At 38.8% G+C, this 25046-nt stretch overlaps 4 protein-coding genes across 10 annotated transcripts; 3 read left to right on the forward strand and 1 right to left on the reverse strand.

The window, feature by feature from the left end:
* Positions 1-413: 413 nt before the first annotated feature.
* LOC135606545 (leucine-rich repeat receptor protein kinase EMS1-like) lies at positions 414-3335 on the reverse strand. The gene has a single exon (XM_065097577.1). The coding sequence runs from the start codon at positions 3333-3335 to the stop codon at positions 414-416; it is 2922 nt and encodes a 973-aa protein (XP_064953649.1).
* A 394-nt stretch (positions 3336-3729) lies between these two features.
* On the forward strand, positions 3730-8417 carry LOC135606809 (thylakoid lumenal 17.9 kDa protein, chloroplastic-like). Of its 6 annotated transcripts, none has more exons than XM_065098080.1 (6): positions 3730-4033; positions 4120-4234; positions 4387-4456; positions 6073-6170; positions 6241-6336; positions 8050-8417. In XM_065098080.1, exons 1-5 carry the CDS (start codon positions 3771-3773, stop codon positions 6244-6246), a joined length of 552 nt encoding a protein of 183 aa, XP_064954152.1. In that variant the 5' UTR covers positions 3730-3770; the 3' UTR covers positions 6247-6336; positions 8050-8417. The 6 variants fall into 6 exon arrangements, with proteins under 6 accessions (XP_064954152.1, XP_064954154.1, XP_064954150.1 ...); XM_065098082.1 differs by having other exon boundaries at positions 6112-6170; XM_065098078.1 differs by having other exon boundaries at positions 6073-6336.
* Positions 8418-9910: 1493 nt separating this feature from the next.
* Positions 9911-14902, forward strand: LOC135606810 (uncharacterized). 2 transcript variants are annotated; one of them, XR_010484971.1, is made up of 4 exons: positions 9911-10103; positions 10671-13119; positions 14291-14442; positions 14540-14900. XR_010484971.1 is itself a non-coding variant. In XM_065098085.1 (3 exons), the coding sequence occupies exons 2-3, from the start codon at positions 10824-10826 to the stop codon at positions 14302-14304; spliced, it is 2310 nt and encodes a 769-aa protein (XP_064954157.1). In that variant the 5' UTR covers positions 9911-10103; positions 10671-10823; the 3' UTR covers positions 14305-14902. The 2 variants fall into 2 exon arrangements, 1 of the variants encoding a protein (XP_064954157.1); XM_065098085.1 differs by having other exon boundaries at positions 14291-14902.
* Positions 14903-17243: 2341 nt separating this feature from the next.
* LOC103977105 (eukaryotic translation initiation factor 4E-1) lies at positions 17244-22996 on the forward strand. Its single transcript, XM_009392525.3, has 5 exons — positions 17244-17646; positions 18528-18693; positions 18779-18904; positions 22662-22727; positions 22826-22996. Exons 1-5 carry the CDS (start codon positions 17363-17365, stop codon positions 22871-22873), a joined length of 690 nt encoding a protein of 229 aa, XP_009390800.2. The 5' UTR covers positions 17244-17362; the 3' UTR covers positions 22874-22996.
* The last annotated feature ends 2050 nt before the right edge of the window (positions 22997-25046 follow it).

Here is a 25046-nt window from a genome sequence, read left to right on the forward strand (position 1 = left end):
TGAGTGAAAAACATAGATAAAATATGTTTCATTAATAAGTTATCGATCAAAACAAGCCAATTTAGAACACACTAATTAAATGTAGTAAAAGAGAAAATATTTTCTTTACTTCCAATAACAAAGAATATAACAAGATTTTTATGTGCAGCTTCAATATAATATACACACACACTCACATCCATACTATTTCTATTCCTTGGCATTCATTAATTTCATTTTCAGATATTTTCTTCAGAGAATTACAATCACCAACAAGAAAACAGTAAGAACAAAAAAATGTTTGAATGGCAGTGCTATTATGTTGTATTGATGCTAATTACACACAATAAATCTTTACAGCTTATTATGACATAATTATAGTCTTAATATAGTCATCTCTCATAACTACAAGAGAAAATGTCTGATCACTGCATTCACCTCCTCATGTTCTTCTTCCTGAAGAACATATCGAAAGCACGATCCACAAAGAGGAAGTAGGCAAATCTCCATGACCTCTTCAGTATCAAACAGCCCCAGAATACCCAGAACCCAAAGACAAACCCCAGCAGCATGGCAAGACCGAACCAGATGATGCTGTCTTCTTCATCCAAACCATCTTCTTTTTCGGTTCCTGCACCGTCCGAGCAACCTCTGCTCAATGGAGGTCCACAGAGACCAGCATTTCCACTGTAGATGGATGGGTCATCAAGCGTTTGTATCTGATCACCTCTGGGAATCCGCCCTGACAAGTTGTTGTTGGAGAGATTCAACACGCTCAGGAATGCCAGATCTGCAATGCTTGCAGGAATTGGACCGGAGAGCTGATTCATGGAGAGATCAAGAAACTCCAGCCATTTCAGGTTGCCGATTGCCTGTGGAATCCTCCCGGATAAATGATTCCTCGATAGGTTGAGGAAGAGCAGCCCTGCAAGATTTGTCAGCTCCGTGGGGATCTCTCCCGAGAGAGAGTTGCTGGAGAGGTCGATACCTGTGACAAGTGAGAGTGTGCTATGGAACATGAGCTCCCTCCCCTTCCAGATCATCTGAATGCTCTCCGAGTACCCCAGCGCGCTGAACTCTACAGCTCTTCCTTCTTGTCTTCTCGCCATAGCAGATAGACCAGAGAAGCTCCTCGGTATGCTTCCCCTGAGATCGTTGTCTGCAAGGTCCAACACCTGCAGTGAGGCAAGCCGCGAGAGCTGTGGAGGGATGCTGCGACCGAACATGTTCGATCGCAACCTGAGAACTATCATGGACGGGAAGCTGTCCCCCACCCATGTCGGGATTTCTCCATGGAAGCCGTTCTCCCCCAGATCCAGCGCAACGAGATGCCTGCACTGCTTCAGGGACGAGGGGAACTCCCCATTGAACCTGTTGCTGTTCAGGTGCAGTGACACGAGTGATGCATTGGAGCCCATCGAGCTTGGGATGCTCCCATGGAGATCGTTGTTTGCTAGATCGACGTACTGCATGGCTTCCGTGTCCAGCAAACAGTCGGGTAGCCTCCCTGAGAGGTGGTTGTTCGAGAGATCGAGGACCTGCAGACCGCTGAATCTGCAGAGCAAGGGGATGATGCTGCTGTCGATGAGGTTGTCCGAAAGCAGCAAGTACTGCACGTCAGGCAAGTAAGTAGAGCTTGAATTCGTGATCTCTTCCCAGTCCACCGGGAGCATGGCCGTGAAAGAATTCCTGGAGAGATCAATGTAGTTGAGATCTGGATGTTGGACGAGCAACTTCCATACTTGGCCGGAGAGCTTGTTTCCGGACAAATCTAAGCTTTGAAGAGCCGAAAGTTCAGCTACTGTCGAAGGAAGTGATCCCGATATGCCATTGTTGCTCAGGTTAAGCCAAGCCAAGGAAACCAAGTTCCCAAGCTCTGCCGGAATGCTTCCTGTAAGATTGTTCGACGACAAACTCAGGTAGTAGAGGTTCGTCATGTTCCCGAACTCTGGTGGAATTTTACCGGAGATTCTGTTGTCGTCCAAACGCAGGTTGGCGAGACTCCTCCATTCCACCCAAGCCGGTGACAGAGTGCCGGTTAACTGGTTCCCAGGAAGGTACAAGGTCTCGAGCTGAGGATGAGCACCGAAAGCTTCTGATAGATCTCCACTGAAGTGGTTCCACCCCAAACTGATCCTTCGTATCCCTGTGCAGTTCTTCAGCCAAGCTGGTAGTCTTCCTGTGAAGTTGTTGTTATCTGCGTATAGATAGCGGAGAGTGGAGTTATTGCAGAGGAGGGGTGGCAGTTCCCCTGAGAAGCTGTTGTTGGTGAGTTGCGCTGTGCTCAGGAGGCCGTTCTTCCCTAGTTCCCCTGGAAGGCTACCTGAGAGCTTGTTGTTGATGACGATCAAAGATTGGAGCTTTGGGAGTGCAGAGATGGTGCTCGGTAACTCGCCGGAGAACTGGTTCTGGCTGATGTCTAGGATCTCCAGAGTCGTCATGTTCCCAATCTCTGGCGGGATTGTGCCGCTTAGCCTGTTGTCAGAGAGTTCCAGCACGGTGAGCTGGGTGAGCCTGCCGATCTGGTGAGGAATGGGACCTGTGAACTGGTTGTCCAGGAGTTGCAGATCCTGCAATTTGGTCAGATTGCAGATCTCTTCCGGGATCGAGCCGGTGAGATTGGTCTGGCCGAGGCCCAGGCTTCTGAGCTCTCTGAGCTTGCCGATCTCCTTGGGGATTTGCCCGGTGAGTGGATTGTGATCCATCTGAAGCGAGAGAAGCTGCGTCCAATTGGCGAGAGCTTCCGGCATCAGCTCGGAGAATCCATTTCTCGATACGTCGAACACCTGAAGTCTCGTCAGCCTCGACAGAGATGAAGGCAGTACCCCGTCGAACTGGTTGTGGGAAAGATCCAAGTGCAGCAGCTTAGTGCAGCTTGTGATCGGAGAAGGGAATGGCCCGACGAGGTGGTTGTCGGAGAGAGTGAGATTAGTGAGCTGCGTGAGCATCGCGATCTCCTCGGGTACGGTTCCCTCGAGCTGGTTGAAGCTGAGATCCAAGAAGATGAGCTTGGAAGCAGCAGAGATGGCGGGGGGGACGCGGCCATGGAGGCTGTTGCCGTAGAGATCGAGGTGGGTGAGGTTAGGGAGGGCAGAGAAGTCGAGATCGAGGAGGGTGCCGTTGAGGCCGGAAGAGGGCAAGCGTAGCTGCACGAGGCTGCCGGCGGCGTCGCAGCGGACGCCGAACCAGTTGCATGGGGTCGTGGCGTTGGTGAGCGACCATGAGCTGAGCGTGTCGGGTTGGAACAAGCTGGTCTTCCAATTCACGAGAGCCTCTGCTGCTGTCGCAGCTCCAGTTTCTGCAGTGCAAGTCGGTAGGAGGAAGAGGAAGAAAGGAAGGAATTGGATTGGCTTCATGGCGTTCGATCGGGAACGAGACGAAGCTGTTGTTGGTCCTTAACCATTTCCCGGAGCTGAAAGGTCCGCAGCTTCGGGAAGTCAGCACATCAACGCAGAAAAGTCAAAATTACAATGCAGAGAGCATTGTATTTTGACCAACTGAAAAAAAAACAATTTATAATAATTTATATGCCTTTATGATTCTTAATGAATCTATAATAATTTTAAATATGAGATTTTATATTAATAAAATAATTATATGCCTTTAAAATTTTAATTTATTTCTAAAAATTATTCATTTAATATCCATATATTTTTATTATCATTAAAGATCTTATTAATAATAAACAAAATAATTTATTTTACTATGTAAGCTAATTATCATCTTCATACCTCACCATTATCTAATATATTTAAAGATAAGGGAAGGGAAGGGAAGAGAAGAAGAGAAAGATGGAGATGTCCTCAACTGCAGCAGTTCACTGCTGTCCGATTCCCTCCGTCTCCAAGCCTCGACCCTCACCACTCTCTTCTCTCATGCTACAAGCAAAAGGCTTCCTTCTCTCTTCCTTGGCTCCTTTGGGCCTTGCCATAGTTCTTAGCTCTCCCTTGCCCTCCGTTGCAGCACTCCCTTATCCTAATCCTCAGTCTCCTCCTTCCTCACCTGCCACTCCCTACGCGCAGTCTCAGAAGCTGCAGCTAGGGCTAGAGAATGGGTACATTCATTCCTACTGCCTACTCCGTTTCTTCCTTCTCCTTTGTTCGTCACAGGCCAAAAGACCATCGAGGTGTTCTAATGCAGGAAGATTAGAGCTTGTCCATCCATCAATCCTGGTTGCGTCTCCACGAACCCGAACTCGTCGTCGTTTGCTTTTCCATGGATGATCCCTGATAATTTCTCGGGAGATGTCATTCAGGTGAGCAATAACTCGTTTGATGAAATGCCACTATGTGCTCTCTACATGTATCCTCTCTCTCTCTCTCTCTCTCTCTCTCTCTCTCTCTCTCTCTCTCTCTCTCTCTCTCTCTCTCTCTCTCTCTCTCTCTCTCTTTCTTTCTCTTAAAACAGAGTTTGCGTGATGCAATCCTGAGAACACAGCGGAACGTTGAGTTCAAGGTAGACGAAGAAACACCTGACGGTAATTCATTTAAATTTGATGCCTATGCTTTGATGCAATTATTAGTCTTCAATTAGTTGTCTCAGTGGTGTCAATGTCCTCAGTGTCCTAAATTTATTGGCTTTTGTTGGAATTTTGTACTTTATCATAATTAGTAAAAAAAATTACATAAGCATTTGATTCAGGTTACAGTCCATGGACACATTTGTATCATCAGTATGATTTGTCAATATACTCCGACGGCCCACTCCTATCAAAGCTTTTCTCTTGTTTAACTCATAAATGTACCATGTAATGTGTTTTGAACTGGATCAGGACATAATTAAATCTTCAAAAGAATAGGGAATGCATGCTTCTTGATGCTCATATTCTTTGAAGTTTATTGTTCATTGATACAGTTCTCAGCTTACTGTCTTTCAGAGTTCTAGCTATCAGAAATTTAACTTTGAAACATGTAGGTTGTGAGCAATAGAGAGGCAGGATCAGATTTAATACAAAGTTACTCTCAACAAGTTCAGTTTCTGTTGAAACTTGTGATGACAACTATGTTATCTAACACAAAGCTGCTAAGAATAAAGAAAAGATGTGGTTCCTATTGTAAACGGCATCTTACTTCAGCTCCATCCTATGGAAGACTAAACAGCTTCTTTGCCTCTTGTGAACTCATAATGCAACATGAGTGGACAGGTAAATATTTAACAGTTCAACAAAAGAATAATTAATCAGATGGAATACAAAAAAAGAAACAATAATGAAGACAATAAATTCATTTTACAATAGGTTTACTAGAAAAAAAGACCATTAGGAAGGGACAACATATTCTTAGATTTGGTGATCCGCAACGAGTAAAAGCTTGCTTTAATACACTCTCTAATGTTCATAAGCACTTCCTGCTTGCAGCGGAGAAAAATCATGCTATATTATATTACCTAACAACTGGATAATATACTAATGCACTTATTTCTATAAATCCACACACCTGTTAGGCCCTTGGCTATACAGTAAGCTATATATTAATTATAAATACAACATGTTTGTGATATAAACTAACACAAAGCTTTCTTATCCACACTCCTTCAAAGCTTATATTAACTTGTCTAGAGTCTAAAGCTCTCAGAAATCAGCCATTTTTTTCTTAAGTAGCTTAGAGAAAGTTTCATATCTTTATTTCGATGCAAATCTTTCTTGCAACGATTAGGTTGGGTTTGCTGGTGAGTGGACCACATTATTCAACTAAGTCAATGATTTTCACACATCGTGAACACTCCTTTTGAGCATATATCATTTTTTCTATAATAAAATATTCAGACGGCTCAAAACTAAAAAATCATCCAGTTATTCATTTAGGTAGTTCATAAAATCTTAATAGCATATGGTTCTTTTAGATGAACAACTTATAACAACTACTGTAGTGAGGTTGATGAAATGACTAGACATATATCTGATTATATAATCTTCACATCTTATGCCCCATCCTCAAGGCTTACTGGCTTTCGTTATAATTCTTGGCTCATAATTTGAATCATGGAACTTTGGTATATCAACCATCGCTATAATGTTCATGATTTGTACATCTTTTTTTACATATGTTTTTCCATTTCGTCTTTTTCTTATCAAACGTATGTTCACCCATAAAGGACAAAGCAGGGTGACATACTTGACATTGCATTTATCAGGGAACTATATACAAGCAGAGGTTGATGGAGGATTTGGACGTGATGTAATGGAGTTCCTGGTTAGAAAAGATGTTGTTGCTTTTAGATCAATGGCAACAAAAGTCACATATATTTACCCATTCACAACAGCTTTAGGTGACTCCAAAGGACAAATTGAACGAATCAACAGAATCAAGGAAGAATTGGGTTGGTATGCTCCCAATTTTGAATCCATGGATTAAACAGGTTGGTTTCTGTAAAATCACCTCTATAGCATATTTTCTCTGTATATGCTGCAAACCAAGTGTATTGAATGGCATTGATTGAGCACAGGCTATGTGCCTTTATGCAATGGTACCAGATGATGATTTAACAAAACTTTGATGAATTGAAATCTTTTTTTTTCTCTTGTATGATGCTTCTGTTAAGGCATTACGTTGTATGTCTAATATCATTAGAAATTTCTTGAGCTGGTCCATTTCCTGGCAATGGAGTAAGTCATCTTCAAAAGGGCACAGAAACTAGAGGTAATTGCTTGGAACATAATTATCTGTCAATCTCATGTGAGCTGTGTAAATGATTAAGAAGTATGACCTAGTACTGATAAAGTAAGAAATTTTAGTCTCGTCTACAGAATAATAGAAAGTAAGAATAAAAGTTTGAAATTACAGGCATGACATTGCTCATCCCATACTGATCAGAAGAAAATGATTTTATTGCTAGTATGCCTGTTGTACATCTGAAGGTCATTAATATCAGCATTCACTCACTAGAAGTGTCTTTATTCATTGCTTTTCACTGTTGACTATCAGACAGTTTTCCTTTGAACTAATTCCTACTGCTCTCATTACTCACATTAGCTGAAGGAAACCTTCGAAGTCTAAATTCTATGCCTATTCCCAGGGGATCTATACAGGAAAGATGCTTTAAATCTTAGATATCTGGTTGTTTAGATAATGTGAGTACCACCTCAAGTTCCTCTTATTACCATTTAAATGCTGTTTTGGCAGCCTTTTTGTTGTTTGACTGCACAACTGCAGTTTGTAGATTTATGGTTCTGGAAAATTTTCCAAGATACTGATTTTCCTGGATGAGTACACATTAGAAAGTGAAATTATGTTAAGTAAAAGTCATTGATGAAAGCACTAAACAATTAACTTGTTCTCAGGATTCAAAACAATAAAAACCTTCTTTTCAGAATCTGTTGATGTTTTCACAAGAAATTTTTAAAGAAAGACATGAGCTGTAACATTCTAGAAATGACAAGAACACACAATTGGAGTATGTAAGGTTCGAACTGAATCGAACCTGATTTGATAAAGTTGTCACATGTGCATTGTGATGTATTGATGGTTATTTGCTGCAAAATACTATCCCATTTGACTATATGGGAGCATTTAGGGACCCATGTGGTGAAAGGGACTTTGAAGAACTTATTGCTTCACTTGTTGAACAGGTAAAAGTAATCAATGCTCTACCATCTCATGCCTTGCTTGATCAAGTTACACACTGAGCAAAAGAAAGCAATGTGTAAACCTACTATTTTTGTTAGTAACCCTCTGAAGGAAGGTCTTTTATGGTCCAACTAAGATGAAAAATACTGTCCGAAAAATGCCTTTCCCAAAAGTAAACCTAGAGTGAAGTTTTGAACCAAATCTAACCCTTCTTTCATAAAATTGATCACTGAGCTCCCTTTTGAGACTTATTCATTGTGATGTTACAAACAGCAGAATCATGTTATAGATATCTTTTCTTTTTTTAAGTTGGATTTGTGTTCCATCAGCTCTGTCACTTATTTTTCTAACATGAATGGTTATCCACAAAATAAGCTTATCATTTCCCCATATTTTACAGTAATAGTGTATTAAAGTTTCAAAGTTTTGTTTTCATTGGATTAGTTTAAACTCATACTTGAGAGGATTTTTTACTGAGTTGACTCTGGCTTTTGAATGAAAACAGGTCAATGGTGCAGCAATCTCATGCCAACTGCAAGATGGAAATGTTCAGAAACTTGGCATTACCTCCACAAGTACTTGGATCTTAAAACCTATTCAAGATGCCTCTAAATTGCACACTTCGGCATCCAATTACAAGCTTTCCTACTGGATCATTGGAGGTTCATTGTGAAAGACTTGTCCGCTTGAAGTTATACCAGTAGCAGTAGCAACAGATAATTACATAGAGATCTGTGTGTGGCAGGTTTAAGACATCATATGACAACAGTTCATTGGTCTACAAAACTTGGGTTCATTGTGTTTTAAGGTATTCTTTTGCCACATGGATGGCTAGTATTTCAATCACAAAAATGAATCCTTTGCTTGTCATGATGAGATTGGACACATTGATCTTTTGAACTGAGTAGAGAAGTTTGGAGGAAAAAGAAGACCTCATTCTCAAAGATTAGAACTCTCATCTCTCTCTATCTTTCTCTCTTTAGCAAGTGAGAGACATTCATGCTGCAGAGGCTTGTGCTCTCATCTCCATGTTCCAAGGAGAAGAACCAATGAGCAGACTGCACACAGCTTTGTCTTGGAAAAGACACACTGTGAACAGTACTCCCTGCTGAGTGCTGCTGACAAAAGGGCAGATGAGACACTCACCAGATTTCCTTCTTCAGCTACAATATGGACTCGGCCTGACCAAGTCTGCCCTACTTACCAAAAAGATGAACCATAATGATGATTCTGAATCTGTGAAACTATTCCTGCAAACAAGGTAATTATGTTTAAGCTTTAGAAACAGTAAATAGCCAAGAAAACAAAATGTGGGTATCCTTTGAATGGTTTTTGAGTAATCTCCAAATTAGTGAGACCATTTGGGGGGTAAAAGGCCTCCCAAGCCAACTTCTCCTTCCTAGTTAATCTAAACCTACCCACTTGCCTTTACCCCAACTCCTTGGGTTACCAACCCTAAAAGTTTCAGAGCTTCCATGACATGTGGGGGCCACATGAGATATTAATTAGTTTGAAAATAAAATGCTTCACATGTGCTGCCTGTGATTTATATTATCTTACAAAAGAAGAAAATTAAAGCATTATATCCTCAATAAAGCAGTAGTAAGATGTAATATATATATATATATATATATATATATATATATATATATGCATATATTATATTTTAGAATAAACATGAAACAGCTATACAATACTAATATTATATTTGAAACTTTTTTCTAAGTACACTAAAATGACAAATCACACCCTGGATCAAAAAGTAACCCAAGTTAGGGTGTGAGGAATGGGGTGATAAAGGTTGGGTTAGGGTTAACAGGACATTAGAATAATTCACAAGCTTGTGAATTATTTGTTTAGAATAAGATTCTTTTTCAGAATAACATGAAACACAGCTATGCAATACTAATAACATATTTGAACTTTTTTTTTTTTCTAATTGCAGTATTATAACTTCTACAATCAACCAAAATGACAAATCACAGCCTGCATCAAAAATTAACCCTAGTTTAGGGTTATGTGGATATTAAAATATACTCAAGGTTTTCACCTTTATACTTTACTTCCTTTTCTTGCACAAGTATTTTGGTATTTCTGAACTATTTGTTTTAGAATAATATGTATTCTTTAGAATAATACCAACATGAAATACAGCTATGCAATACTAATATTATATTTGAAACTATTATTCTAATTACATAATTATAATATATACAGTCAACCAAAATTACAAATCACACCCTGAGCAAAAAAAAAAAAAAAAACAATTAACCCTAGTTAGGGAGTGAGGAATGGGATGATAAAGTTGGGTTAGGGTTAAGAAGATATTAGAATATACACATGGTTGTGACCTTTTCCTTTACTTCCTTTTCTTGCATAAGCATTTTGGTATTTGTGGATTATTTGTTTTAGGTCTGAAGGGGGAGTTTGACTAAAGGAGCTCAATTTCGCCCTAATTTTTTGAGGAAATTGGGGGCAAATTTTGGCCGCAGAGGGCTTCTCACGGCGGCCGTTCGGATCTAATAATTCCATCATTTACGTGGATTTCCTCGGAAATTGGTGATCTCTCCTTCCCTCAATCTCCCATTTCGTGTTCTCGTTAATCTTCTTTTTCTCTTTGTTTTCGCTTTTGCTGTCGGCTCTGGTCTGATTCCGGCGATCGGGCCATCTAGGGTTTCTAGGTTTCAGATCCGTAGAAAATGGAAATTTGGTCGCACTGTTGGTTAATTCGTTCTCGGGATGAACTCTACACATCTGTGAATCTGTTCTTGTTTAGTCTTTCAGTTGTCCGTCTACTGTTCCCTGGGAAGCGCCGAGATCTTGGAAGAAGTTATCTTCGGACTGAACAAAAAATTGGTTTTTTTAACGTAGTTTCGTGATTTTTGAGCTGAAAAGGTAGCATTTTTCGTTGTTTGAAATGTGAATGAGTTGTCTTTGTTTCGATTCTTTGGGGTTCTCGCCTGTCCTTTTAGGTTTACGATCTAGTGGGCGATGGTCCAGATGAAGAGCTCGTGGGTGATTTTTTGTGTTCTTGTTAGACATTACAGTTCATTTTCAACGTTCATAGCGTAGGGTTTCTTCTCACTTCAGTATGGTAAAGTTCTCTTTTTGGTCTTGTTGTTTCAGCTGTGGATAGGGACTAGTTAGCAGGGGGAAGCGTTGTTTTGTGTTGTGTTGCTGTTGGTAGAATTGCAGGAAAAACTTGTTCTTTATCTTCTGTTCTTCATATGCAAGACCATTTGAAAAACCAGAAGAAGAGAGCAGAGAATAGATTGTGACATGGAGGAGGCTCTTAAGGCAAAAGAAATCGCGGAAAGGAAATTCAACTCCAAGGACGTCAAGGGTGCCAAGAAGTTTGCTTTGAAGGCCCAAAATCTCTATCCTTCACTAGAAGGCATAAGCCAAATGATTGCCACTCTGGATGTTCATCTTGCAGCAGAGAAGAAGATCAATGGGGAGAGTGATTGGTATGCAATTCTCTCTGTGAATGCCTTGGCAGATGAAGAGGCACTCAAGAAGCATTACAGGAAGTTAGCCCTCCAGCTACACCCTGACAAGAACAAGTCTGTAGGGGCAGAAGGTGCTTTCAAGCTCATTTCTGAGGCTTGGAGTGTGTTGTCTGATAAGAACAGGAAAACAGCATATGACCAGAACAGAAATGTTAACGGTTTTCAGAACAAAGCTTCTCAACCACACATGGATCATTCGGCTCATAATTCTGCCAATGGTTTCCACTCGTTTTCCAACACCACAACATCCAACAAAAGGGCTCGAAAGAGTAACAATAGTTCTGGTAAATCTGTTGTGCCTCCTCAAACTCATACAGTAAATTTGAACACATTCTGGACATCATGCAAACAGTGCAGGATGCAGTACGAATATCTTAGGATTTACCTTAATCACAATCTTTTATGTCCTAATTGCCATCAAGCCTTCTTGGCTGTCGAGATAGGAATTCCAGGTAATGCAGCCAATTCATCTGTTCCTTGGTCAGCCAAGCAGCACCAACATAATTCAAACCATAGTTACCAACTAAAGAATGGTTATAGTTCTGGGTTCAGTACCTCCACTTATCCTGGAACAGGACCTATGGAATTTCAGAATGGGGGAAATTTTGATTCTTATAACCATCAGAACTTCCAATGGAGCTCTCTCACTGGATCAGCTGGGACTGCTAGTAATGCAGATTCTCCTTTTCAGGCTGCGCACCTAGTCCATAAGAAACTTGAGAAAAAGAGAAGAAAGTATGAGAAGCTACAAGCTGCAGCCCAGAGAGAAGAGTCTCTCCAGACAGATAGTCATGTCTATAAGAATACAGTGGATGGATCTGGAACTTATAATTCTGGTCACATTAGTAGTGCTTATGATTGGGAGCAACCTGTGTCTAAGGTTGGCAGACCAGCAAAAAGGAGATGCAATGGTGATCAGAGCAGCATTTATCATGGAAGAGATGAGGCAGAAAATATGTCTACAAGCATAGAAAAAACTGCTAATCCTGAAGTTCAAAGGGCTAATGGTGCTTTTGAGGATATTCCTAGAACTAGAATGACTGCTAGACAAAACAACTTTATCTTGGAGTTTTCACAGATTAATATCCGGCAAATGCTAATCGAGAAGGTTAAGGCGACAGTTGTTAACAAGCTCGAAGAATGGAACTTAGCTCAGTCAACCAAGCTGGTAGAAAAAGAGAAATTAAAGCAGAAAGGTGGACAAGAAGCAGCTGTTATGGATGGGGGGGATACAGGAAAACAGACCTGCTTAGATGACGCCAGCATGAAGGAGCCAATCCTTGACCATGATGACAATAAAGCTAAAGAAGTTCCAAAACCTGTATCAATTGATGTTCCTGATCCCGATTTCTATGACTTTGACAAGGACCGGCTTGAGAGGACTTTTGAAGGTGATCAGGTGTGGGCTACATATGACAGTGAAGATGGTATGCCACGACTCTATGCCATGGTTCAAAAAGTTCTCTCTTTGAATCCTTTTAAGATCCGTATGAGTTTTCTTAACTCAAAATCCAACAGTGAATTGGGACCAATTAACTGGATAGCCTCTGGATTTGCCAAGACATGTGGAGATTTCAGGGTGAGCAGATATCAAATAAGTGATACAGTCAATATATTCTCACATAAAGTTAGATGGGAGAAGGGTCCACGGGGAGTCATTAGAATTGTCCCTAAGAAGGGTGATATTTGGGCCTTATATAGAAATTGGTCTCCAGATTGGAATGAGCTTACACCTGATGATGTGATATACAAGTATGAAATGGTGGAAATACTTGATGATTATAGTGACGAGGATGGTGTGTCTGTCATCCCGCTTGTGAAAGTTGCTGGTTTCAAAGCAATATTCCATCGACATATGGACCCATTGGAGGCGAAGAGGATTGCAAGAGGAGAGATGTTTCGTTTTTCGCATCAAGTTCCTTCTTATTTGCTTACAGGTGAAGAATCTCATAGTGCTCTGAAGGGCTGCCTTGAATTGGACCCGGCAGCGACTCCTATTGAACTTCTTCAGGTTATTACGGAAGTTAAGGAGGATGTGGGAATGGAGACAAATGAACAACAATCAGGTAATTAATTTGGAATATTTGAGGCGCATTCTGTAGACCTTTGCTATCAAACATAATGAACTCACAAAATGAAGTCTCAATGAGCTTCTGTGCTCCATACCGTCATCCTTTTTTCTCTGATGACATGATTAGAATACCAGATTAGATGGTCGATTCACATATCTTCTATGACAGTCACTGTTGGGCATATCTAACTATTAACTCTGACCTCATATGGAAATTGCTGGAGATAGAAGTCAGTTCTGGAGACCATGTTTTAGTATGAGAACCAGATTTCCATCTTAACCTTGGGGGATCAATCTTCCAATGTTTTCAAAGTTGAATGTGGTTCCAACATAATATTTTCAGCTAATTAACTGCTGGTCAGAAGCCGGTTAGATGCCTCCTGTATCCCTATCTTCTATGTTTCTTTATGTATGTTATGTTTTTATGTATTTCTTCGAGGCACTCTACCCTAGTGTTCTCCTTTATAGTTGTTTAACTTCATTATCATGATTGAGACTGATGAGCACATGTACGATTTATGGCAAATTGAGACTGATAGCACTTGTATGATTTATGGCAAATTGGAACTATTACTCCAATGATTTTTTATCTTCTTTTTTTGTTTTGTTTTCTTCCAAGCCTTTGTTTAGGATAATTATACTCGACTGCTTTTTTCTCTTTTTTTTTTGGTTTTCTTGGAACCTTTGTTTAGGACTATTATTTATGGTGTCAGATTTGATCATCTTGCCAAATATATCAAGTCTTTTGCTGATCTAAATAATATGCCAGAATAAAAGTTTTATCAAGTTGAGTCAAACTGCTTCAAATTCCAATGAGGTGAATAAAAATCTTCGTTTTAGCCTCTTATCTCCTTCTGCAAGTTATTTTGCAATAAGAGTGCACCGGGGGTTTTGCCTAGTAGTATCTTCCTCCGATGCTCAAGTCATTATATCTTTAGGAGTTGATAATTAGGACCCGAGATAGTGCTCAAATGGAAGAGAAAGACCATATGAGGGCTTAGCGGGCAAAAAATTAAATCTGTTTTCGTGGTGGTGATTTCTCCATAGGCATACCTGTGATGGCCTGTGATGATTGAGCCATTCCGAGTAGTTAACTGAATTTGATTAGTATTTTGAGTAATTAGCTTATAGACTGTTTTTGATTCAACTGTGATACCATATGGCAGTTAAGCAGTATTAACTGCTTCATGGGTGTTCATCTGTAACCACCTGAAAGCAATCATTGTTGGTGACAACTGGCTTGATGATGTGGAGCGAGTGTCACATTTTGCTTGGTGCCATGTGAAGTCTGATGAGTTCTTCACTAACAGTTATGCAAGTGGGTTTTCACAGCTGAGGTTTTCCTCTGTGCTCTTTCTACTTATGTTGATAACAATATGTAGGTAACTGTCTTCTTTTTTGGCTGATGAGTTCAGGATTGTAATCAATATCACTTTCTCAAGTTGAAGATTGATTCTGTTCGTTATATTTTACCCTATTCTCTGATACATCTGCCACATCTATGGTAATCTATCGGCGTCAGCTTCTAATACAGACTACTAGGTTACCATTTGGCATCAGTATTATGTGCAAGCTTATTGTTTCAAACTTTCATAGTAGTGCGTTGGTTGAGGCGTTCGGTGGATTTCAACTGGTTGAGTGTTTGATCCCTTTGTAGCATGCACCATGTGCAAATCATTTACCCTTGTGCCATATATAAAAACTCCAATCAAGAATTATAAACGACTTTGTAATGTATGACAACATTGGCAATTCCCCGAGTCTCAGCATAATTAAGTCTTTTTATTATGCTTATATTTCCTAATCGAGCAAATTATGCAGTTGATTTCTCTCAAGATTTTAGACTCATTGAAACTTCAGTGGATAGTTGCAAATAGTGCTTTTGTTCAAATAGTATCTCTCATCCTTGATAATTGACAGTAGCTGTGGATTTGGTTTAATTTTTGTTCACTCAGATAATGCTATTTGACTTGATGGTTACATTTAATTATTTGTGTTTGAAGAAAATAGTTTTTTGTACATGCTAACAAATTGATTTGTGTGGGTGGAATTGTTGGTGAAAATGTGTTCAGTGAACTGCCATAAGATTTAAATTATCTTTATTGTTTTTCCGTTCCACATCCATCAAGAACAATAGACATGCTGTGTTTCACTGAAATTTTTCTTCCACCTCAAGAATTATGTAAGAGGGTGTTGCAGGGTTTATGCCAATGTTCTTTGAGGATGAATCAAGGTATAATAAATACATGAGATAGTAACTGTTTGTAAAGTCATTACTTGTTTTGATCAGGTCCATCATTTTTGAGATAGAAAACCAACTCTTTTATGTCAGTCGGTTGCAGTGTTGCACATATGCTTGTTATGTCTTTATCTTGCAAGTGTTTTATGATTTACCCCCTGAAATGTCCACAGGATGCTAAAGGGCCAGAATACTAAATGGACTGAACTGAAGAATATACATGTTGCTTATTATGTTGTAATTAGATTGTGATTTCAATTCTGGATAAAACTTCCTGTGAACTAAGTATAAATGGTTTTAAGCAAGCAAATTAGCCTCTTTCATTGCTTCTCTTATAAATAGGAAATGTCCTTACAAGCAAAGGAATATAGGATAGCCGACTGCCGGATTATTTTGCTTCCAACTGACCATGTTTTCTTTATCTTATAAATTTAAGATAACATCAGAAATGGGGAAACAACTTTCGGTTTGGAAACCTATTTACACACACATGTATGTATATGTATATGTATATGTATATACATATGTACATGTACATGTATATGTATATGTATATATATATATATATATATATATATACATGTATACATATATGTATGTATACATTTATATATGTATGTATATATATATATATATTAAATTATTTCATTTAGAGGTTAATCATAAAATTGACCAACCAAATGGAATCGAAACGCCACAACAAATCAAGTAGAAGAAGAATAAAAAAGAAAATCAAATCTGACTTCAAACTCAAGACCACACATGAAACTAGCTAATATATGCTAATATATGAAATCAACAACGTCATTATAGCGACAATGAGATGTGTCACGTGGTACAAAGGTATTGATCATATGATTACGAGGTATCGAGGTATCGACCGCATGACACTAAAGTGTTGATCAGATAATATCGAGACATTGACCTCATAGTTTTAGTATCAGTAGTTTTTCTTATGTCGTTGTTTTTATATTGCTTACCCCGTATTGTGCCTTGGCTTGTGTATATAAAATTTCTTTTTGACTATCATTAAGAGGGTAGTTTGACTTATCTTCTGGATTTCGATCGTGCTAATGTTTTTGAATTATTTCGATTATATTGTCGTCAAAAAGAATACTTACTGTTGTTCATGCTATCATTAAAAAGAACGTTTTGAACTATTCATGTTTTAAATCATCAAAAGTAGCCTGTTTGAAGATGCCAAAGATGTCAAGTAGAGGAGCAATCAAGAATAATCGATTAGAGAGAGACTTGTGGTAGATTATGTAAAGGATTAAAAAGAAGAATCAACACCGAGTCATGATTTAAATGCTTGATATTAATGAGATTTTGACTGCCTCATTGGCCCATCGAAGGTTATGACAAAGGTTTGAGAGAAGAACCGATTCCAATCGTGTCATGTCGGCAGGAATTAATTGTCGCCATAGATTGGCTTGACTCGAACTTGTTGCAGGTGGGTTAACCAAGTTGGGTTGGGTTCGGTCCATGGATGGTTGAATCGATTTGGTTCGTTAAGCACACGATGATGATTTGGGTCATGTTAGCAGGAATAAATTATCCCCGTAGATTTGCTCGACTCGGACTTTATTGTAGGTGGGGTTACTGAGTTGGGTTGGGTCCATGAATGGTTGAATCGATTCGGTTCGATGAGCATATGGTTTGGGTCATGTTGACCGGAATTAATTATCCCAGTGGATTGACTTGACTCGGACTTATTATATATGGGGTAACTCAGTTGGGTTGGGTTCATGAATCGTTGAATCGATTCGGTTCGATGAGCAATTGGTCCGATCCAAAGCAGGTCTAGATTTGGGGTTTGTCACGCTTTTGGACCGACCCACATCGGCTCCTCCTATTTAACCCTTTCACCTGGAGCGGTAGCATAGAGTCCTCCTCCAACACCGCCTCACATTTGTCCTCTTACTCTTTCCCTTCCTCTCTCGGCGTCTTGGGATCGTTTGTCTCGTAGGTTACTACGATTACAGAGTCCGACGGCACAATGGCAGAGGAAGCGGGGATGATCGCGGCGGCGAGAGCGTCCGAGGAGGACAAGGCAAGGGAGAGGGAGGCTGACCCGTCGGATGAGATCGAGGAAGGCGAGATCGAGGACGCCGACGCCGATTCTGACGCCGACGCCGCCAGGAGGGGCGGCGCCCAGCCTCACCCCTTGGAAAACTCCTGGACGTTCTGGTTCGACAACCCCTCCGCCAAGTCCAAGCAGGCCGCCTGGGGCAGCTCCCTCCGGCCCATCCACACCTTCGCCACCGTCGAAGACTTCTGGAGGTAAGCATCATCTCAGATCCCAACGCCGCGCCGCGCCCTTTCGGGTTCGCTTCCTGATCTTCTCGAGAGAAATTATTTGATGGCTAAATTCAACGATTCGGCAATCGCTTCTTATGTGATCACGTAAGAAATAAGCGGCAAATTGTTGTCTTCGGATTGTTCATGAACTATTTGTCTGATTGCCCTGTTTCGCTTAGCAAACCCTGATCTTGCGCGGTGACCCTTATCTTGCGTCAACATATCGTTATGTAGCACATCTTGATGCAACTAGATGTAAGAGGGAAAGAAAAGAAGGTCATCTATGGGCTTGGAGAAAGAGAGATAGTTTGTTATGTTAACAATCTTTTTCGTCGATCAATCTTTTCGGACAGTCAATTGCTTCTGTTACCAATTTTACACACAAAGTTTACCCTATTATCATTCTGACCTGCATGGTAGAAAATACATAGAAATTAGGTGGAGATGTCATTGCTGGCAAGAAATTATATGAACCTATCACCGGTGTTGTGGTTGTTCTTGTAGTGAGCAGTATCCATAAGTTGAAGATCTGGTGGAAGACCTTCAAACTGAATGGATAAGTGTGATGTCTCTTCCATTATTTGACCACAAGTTGGAATCTATTATCCTTGATGTATTTCCATCCAAGCGACCAAGTAGCTGAGGAGCATATGTTTTCGCACATCCATACTTGCTTTTTTGTATCGTGTGTTAAGCATTGTATACATATTAACTCATTTGTTGGTGTAGTTTTTGTCTTTTACTCTTGACTTCTTGTTTTGCATATAATTTCTTGAGATAGAGGCTATAGCTGTTGTGGACATGTTCTTGTGAACAAATATTCCATATATATGCTGTTCCTTATTTTTTGGGATGTTTTCCAGCCTCTACAATAATATCCACCACCCGAGCAAACTGATTATGGGAGCAGATTTTCATTGCTTTAAACACAAGATTGAGCCAAAATGGGAAGATCCAGTTTGTGCTAATGGAGGGAAATGGACCATCAGTTGTGTTAGAGGAAAAGCAGACCAACTGTGGTTGTATACTGTATGCATCATTCTTTTTAGGATAAACATTAGAAATTGCTTACTGCTGATATTATCTTCACATCTGCAATTTTTTGTCCTTCTAGTTACTGGCAATGATTGGTGAGCAGTTCGAGTATGGGGATGAAATTTGTGGAGCAGTTGTTAGCGTCCGTGCGAAACAAGAAAGAATAGCTTTGTGGACCAAGAATGCTGCCAATGAAGAAGCTCAGGTACTTGTGAATTTATTGTGTTACTGAAATTATAGACTCAGCATTTACCAACCCAACCAAGGATTGATATCAAACCATATGAAAAGACCTGCCATATTTATTCTTTATTATTTTCTTCAGTGATACCGGGTAGTACAGCTCTGTATTCAACCTGGTAGAATACTGTCATACCGATCCAATTGGTTACTGAAATTGGTATTGGACAAAGTTTTAAATCCTTGGCCAATGGATAAATTTTACAGGCTTATTATTGTTCTCGTCAATGATTACTTTTTTTTTCATTAATTTTTGTGATATACAAAAAAGAAAAAACAACTCAACATTTATTCCTCAATACTTATTTATGGTCAAAATTTTTGGCTGAATTTAGAAAAACTCATTCTTTCGTGCTTGTCTTGGAATTATCTAAAAGTCCATTGAAAATTTTAAAGTAGGAAAACCAATCCATGGTAATTTATAATATACAATTTTAAGACTAATTAAGTCAAACATAAATCTAATGACGAAATCGAAAAGCAAGCTAAAGCTGTGATGCATATATTGCTGCTCTTACCTTGATCATGTCTGTTCTTCCTTCAGAATTTTTTTGACCTTTCTTCTAGATTATATTGAGCCTCCAATCAACAATTAGAGCTCTAGGAGTTGATAACACAAACAAGCTGTCTGATTCTCCAATCATCAAATAGAGTTTAAGGCCTTAATAACATAAACCAACCTTAGGTCCCACATGATAAAATTTTTTAGGTACTTTATATATATATATATATATATATATATATATATATATATATATATATATATACACACACACACACACACACACATGAGATATTCAAGACTTACCATGGTTCTAATATGAATTTTCATTAGCACTTTGAGTTTTTAGAAATATTTGTTAACATCACCGCTTCCAATTTCCTATTACACTTGGGATTAGCTTCCAATTTTACAACTGAATAAAGTTGCTACTCGTATGCAAAATCTTGAAATCCATTCTTCTCTGCTGACTAAGCTTGTTTTTCCCCAGAATGATGCTTTCCAACTGTTCGATTTTTCTAATCATATGTTATAGGATTTTGAATCATCTTTCTATTCTAGAACATCCTTTTTGTCATTAGTTCTTAACATCACCGTGTAGTTTTTGGAGCATCATTGGGCATGGAAGCTTTCTTTTAGTTGCTTCTCTAAGTTATACCTTTGGAAGTTGTTGGTGCTATGATCACTCTCATTTTAGGATCTACTCATTAAGGTTGTGATCATATGATGATCCACAAAGCAGCAAGAGAAGAAAATTAATGACAAAAGAACAGGGGAGCATCTAAAAAAATGGAATTTAATCGTGATGGAGTCTACCATTAATATGTGTTGCTAGCTGCCAATTCATATGTCACCATTAAGGCAACTTTTATAAGAGAATACTATAAGATAGAGAGAAAGAAGGTAAACAGTGTTGAATGGGTGGCAGTTGCATGAATAACTAGAAACGTATACAGAGGAAAAAAAACAGGGGCATAAATGTTGTAGTCATAGAGGATGACTTTGAAGGTGCTGAAACTTTAAATGAAGGAAACTGATGAATTTTGTCAGATTTATGTTCAATTGATCAGCTATTGATAAGATCTAATTGACTATGGCTTAAATTTCACAACCAAGCTAGATGTCTATTTGACTATGGCTTATTATTCCAAGTATCGATAAGATCTAATTGTAAATATGCTAGAAATGGAAGAATGCTTGAGAAAGAACCGATGCAATCCTAATCAAGGCAAAGGACGAACGAATTAGTTGTGTTTAATCAGATACTGTTTTTAGATTAAGTATTGATTAAGACAAGTTTGTGACAAGCTCTGGCAGATTTAACTTCAATCAAATGTATAAATTATGCTGATGAATGATAATTAGAAATGAGTTGGTATCAACTGCCATATGGAAGGATCTATAACATAGAGTTTGTAAGAGGTTAAAAGAAAAGAAAAGAAAATGACCTGCTATAAGTAAAGATTATGCGTAGGAAAGAAAGTAAAGGACTGAGGTTTGGAGATCTAAAAGAAGGGTGCTGCATAATTCTGAATGATTTATGCAGGTTTGTAGGAGAGTGAACTATCAGATCGATAGGCCCTTTCTCTTTTTCTCTATGCATCGTCTCTTCTGCAACGTTATTCCATTTTCATCTCACTTGTACTCTCATCCACCAATGTCTTCAAAATCATTGGTTTCCCTCTGATCAAACATTTATATACTAAAATTTCAACCCAACAATTCCAGTTTTTGATGGAAATAAAATTGAACCACACTAAAAACATTGTTCCGATCTGATCAAACACACTCTCCAAGAACCACTGAGTTACGTAACTTTCTAATCTTATTCCCTATTGTTTGAAGTTCAAGTTGCTAGAAGCTCCTATCATAATATTTCCTGAAGTCAAGTTGTTCAAGTTGGAAGCACTGACTGAGAAAGTAAAGATCTTTAAGTTGTATCTTCTTGCATAAACTTCAGGCCAATCTTGTCCAAAATTAAAATTGGAATGATATTTTTTAACCTAGAGTGGCTATATTTTGGCCCTAAGAGAACATGAAAAAAACCATGGCAGCATGTTCAAAAAGTGCTTATAGCTAGAGAGCTCATGTCTAAATTGGTAAGCCGCAGGTAAAAGCTAGTTATAATTCTAGACTATAACTGCAAGCTCATGAAAATTGTAGGCATCTCTTCTTAGAGATGTGATTTGACAAAAAGCACAAAAAGCAACAGTATGGTTAAGGTGAAGCAGGAATATGATTTTTAAGTAAATGATGACAACATTGGTGTCAATGTCTATACTGAGCTTGCAAAAGGTATTGATAAATTGGATTTAGGAATAAGCTGAGATAGCTCAGTTGGGAGTTATTATATGCAATGCTGGGTACTGTGACCAAGGTTGTTGCCATCGGTTGAAGTGAAAGCATCTGTTCTTAGAAGTGATGTTTTGTGTTCTCGTTGTTCTTCTAAATCATAGTTAAATTATCCAGATGGAACTTAAACCTGGGCTTTAAAGCTCTTCTTAACTGCATAATTGAAAATTACATGGCCAACTATGCTGGGTTAATTTACTGCTACAAGGTCTTCGGTACTGTTTCTTTCAGTAGGAGTGAATAAAATTAGTGAGGCAACAACAGGACATCTGGTGAATGGGAGTATTGCCATATCTTTTATGTTTTGCATTCAACAGGGTTTCATACCTTCTGGCATGTCTATGACTAGTAAGTTTGGCCGTATCAAGGCAGTGGATGGTTGCATTTCTGGCTTATACAAGTGCCTGCTGTAATGCTTATGCAGCAAAATAGTCAAGTCTGTCAGTCATGCATTAGTTATGACAGGGTAATTGTATTGACTACTGCCTTTTGGAGCTTCTGTAGTTGTCCATCAGTGTGGTATGTGTTTACCTGCAAGGGCAACAAGCCTTGCAAGGCCTTATTGTATTAAGTCCAAGTAAAAGCATTCAGTCTATTTTTAACTATTTCTTTTTATCCTTAGAAAGTGCATGTAAACAGTTAAAAGTACTGATGTAACTTCTGTGGGTCTCATGGTAGATTGCTATTGTCTTATGCAGAAATGATTTTTTTTTCTTGCTTCTGCATGCCTGACTGGCCTATTTAAGTGCCATGTTCTTTTTTCTTCACACCCTCATTTTGTGGTGTGTCGCCGAGTTTGCTGCTTGTTTGGCATGCCTAATTTTCTTTCTTATTTTCCTTTTCTTTTTGTGCCCTTATATTTTTGTAGATAAGCATCGGGAGGCAGTGGAAAGAGCTCCTTGACTATAATGACACGATTGGCTTTATTTTCCATGTGAGTGCTCCTTCTGCCATCACCAGTTAACATTGTCTTATACATGAAACAGTTCTATGCAAATTGATAAAACTTGCCGTTTTCTCCAATTGTTGCAGGAAGATGCAAAGAAGGATAAGGTTCCTAAGAATCGGTATACTGTGTGATATCTTTGTCATCGGAGAGAACTTATTGGACTTTTCTAATTTAAGATGACATTTAGCACCTTCTAAGTTGTAATACAAACTCTTATTTCTTGGTATTATTATCTTCACTGCCTCTTATGAGAACTGTGGGAATGTGCATTATGATAAAGCCTAGCATGCATCTGTTCTGGAGTGGAGGGGTGGGTGGTGTGTGGAGTTGGCTTTTTCTCCTGTGCCAAGATCGCATGTTGCATCTTAAGTTGTGACTTAACCATTTCTCTTAATCTTAACATGAACTATTTCTTTCATGTTCTAATGTTTGTTCAGGGAAATTTTGGAGCATACAAGTCCTGACTATTCTTGGACTGAGAACTAACATTTATGTCGTGAGCATTGGCTTTTTGTAGTCTCGTTGATGCAGTGGGTCCAAAGTAGCCGAAAATTTTCATGGATCTATCTCTGCCATCAGGTACGCTCAACTTCTTTAGCATCAGTTTTTGAGAGCTGTATGCCTCCCAGCAATTACTTTCGTGCTCATTTTCCTGCATATTTATTTGTGTACAGAGATGATGCTGCAGATACTGCTAAGTCTACCAGTGTATCTAGCCATCCATCCCCGAAACACCTATGCAATAAAAGAAAAGAAACCCAGTGACAACTACGAGGTATTTTATTGGATCTTTCATGGTCTTCGTCCTCTTTTACATCTTGGTATATAAAACATTCCAAATTCTTAATTGATTTGGAGAAAGATTTAGTGAAATAGATCAATCCTCTAGTTGGATTTAATGTTTTTGTGAGAGGTTCGATAGATGTGCTTAAAAAAGAAAGAACATAAAGAGAATGATCTAGATTTTTTTAATTGAAAAGATGAATCTAAATAGGAAGTTATGAAAGGACTTCGTGAGCAACATGGTGAACTTCTCGAGCGCAAGCTCTTAACTTCTTATTCACTTGTTCGTATCTTCCTCTTTCTTTCCTCCTTTTTTTTTTTTTTTTTTTTTTTTTGTTTAAGGGCTGGTTGTCCTCTCTTTAGTTGTTGTCAGTTCAATCTATGTTGTTGTGTTTAGGATGTCACACCCTTCTTTTATGGATGTGAAGGGGAAAACTGTGTTATTGTTGGACTTTCAATCAAAGTCCAATTCGAATTGAGTTGAGTTTCGATAATGATATTTTCATCTAGAGTGTTTTCTTACTCATCACCAGGTCATCTATTTCTCATTCAACTTATCATCTATTGTATCGGTAGCTCGAATGTCTTCAATTTTTTCACAATCATAACCGAATACTATCTCCATGTATAGAGTCAACTTGAGTTGGCAAGCGTGTTTCCAATCTGCTTAAGAACTTTGAATGAGTTGTCATATCAAATTTTGTTGATCTTCCTCTTTAGCAAGAGGAACATATTATCATGTTTTATCATCCACTTGTAGCATTACCTATCTAGTTGAGGGAGGGAGTGCAATGGTGCGATAAAGATAAACAAGTCCTGAATGAACTTATAGATATATTGGCATGCCCATCCTTAGCCTCGTCCACTCTTGGATCATTTTGACTTTGTCTGGGCCAATTTGAATTTTTCCTTCACTTATGTGTCACGAACTTAACTAGAACTGCCTAAGTCATAAGACACTATTATGATAATTATTACTGACTTAGTTGAAATTATCTAAGTTATGAGACATTTTTATGTCGATGTCATATACGTAGTTAGGATTACCTAAGTCATGATGTACCCTTGCGCCAATGTCATAGACTTAGTTGGGATTGCCTAAGTCATGAGGTTCCTTTACGTTATTCATCCGCAAAGGATTAGCCTAGTTGCAACCTCATTCAGGTCCTATAGGATCTATAAAAGAACAAATCGATTAGTTCGAAAGCGAGCGGTGGACAAGTTTCGACGTGTCACAAAGAGGAATCTTTACAAACAATTCAGCAAACACTCAGGAAAAAATAAGGACTTTAAAAGGCAAACAAACAATCGCAAGTTCGTAAGCAATTGCTCAAAAGTCCAAATGGTATGCTTAGCCACCTGTACAACACTTACGTGTTTTGAAGGCTATCTTCCATGCATCTTCTTCTAAACCTCAGACTTGATGATAATCCTATTAGAGATCCAATTTAGTGAAGATGATAGTAGGTTGGAGCTGGTCCAATGGGTTGGGGATATCAATTTTTTACCATGATTTTGTTT

The sequence above is a fragment of the Musa acuminata genome, chromosome BXJ2-3, assembly GCF_036884655.1.
Source record: "Musa acuminata AAA Group cultivar baxijiao chromosome BXJ2-3, Cavendish_Baxijiao_AAA, whole genome shotgun sequence".
NCBI lineage: Eukaryota > Viridiplantae > Streptophyta > Magnoliopsida > Zingiberales > Musaceae > Musa > Musa acuminata.

Excerpts from the sequence above, each read along its gene's own strand:
- LOC135606545 (XM_065097577.1), bottom strand. The coding sequence starts at position 3,335 with ATGAAGCCAATCCAATTCCTTCCTTTCTTCCTCTTCCTCCTACCGACT.
- LOC135606809 (XM_065098078.1), top strand. The coding sequence starts at position 3,771 with ATGGAGATGTCCTCAACTGCAGCAGTTCACTGCTGTCCGATTCCCTCC. Across the intron at positions 4,235-4,386 it reads TCTCGGGAGATGTCATTCAG|AGTTTGCGTGATGCAATCCT; the intron begins GTGAGCAATAAC and ends CTCTTAAAACAG. Across the intron at positions 4,457-6,072 it reads AGACGAAGAAACACCTGACG|GACAAAGCAGGGTGACATAC; the intron begins GTAATTCATTTA and ends TCACCCATAAAG.
- LOC135606810 (XM_065098085.1), top strand. The coding sequence starts at position 10,824 with ATGGAGGAGGCTCTTAAGGCAAAAGAAATCGCGGAAAGGAAATTCAAC.
- LOC103977105 (XM_009392525.3), top strand. The coding sequence starts at position 17,363 with ATGGCAGAGGAAGCGGGGATGATCGCGGCGGCGAGAGCGTCCGAGGAG. Across the intron at positions 18,905-22,661 it reads CTGCCAATGAAGAAGCTCAG|ATAAGCATCGGGAGGCAGTG; the intron begins GTACTTGTGAAT and ends ATATTTTTGTAG. Across the intron at positions 22,728-22,825 it reads CGATTGGCTTTATTTTCCAT|GAAGATGCAAAGAAGGATAA; the intron begins GTGAGTGCTCCT and ends CAATTGTTGCAG.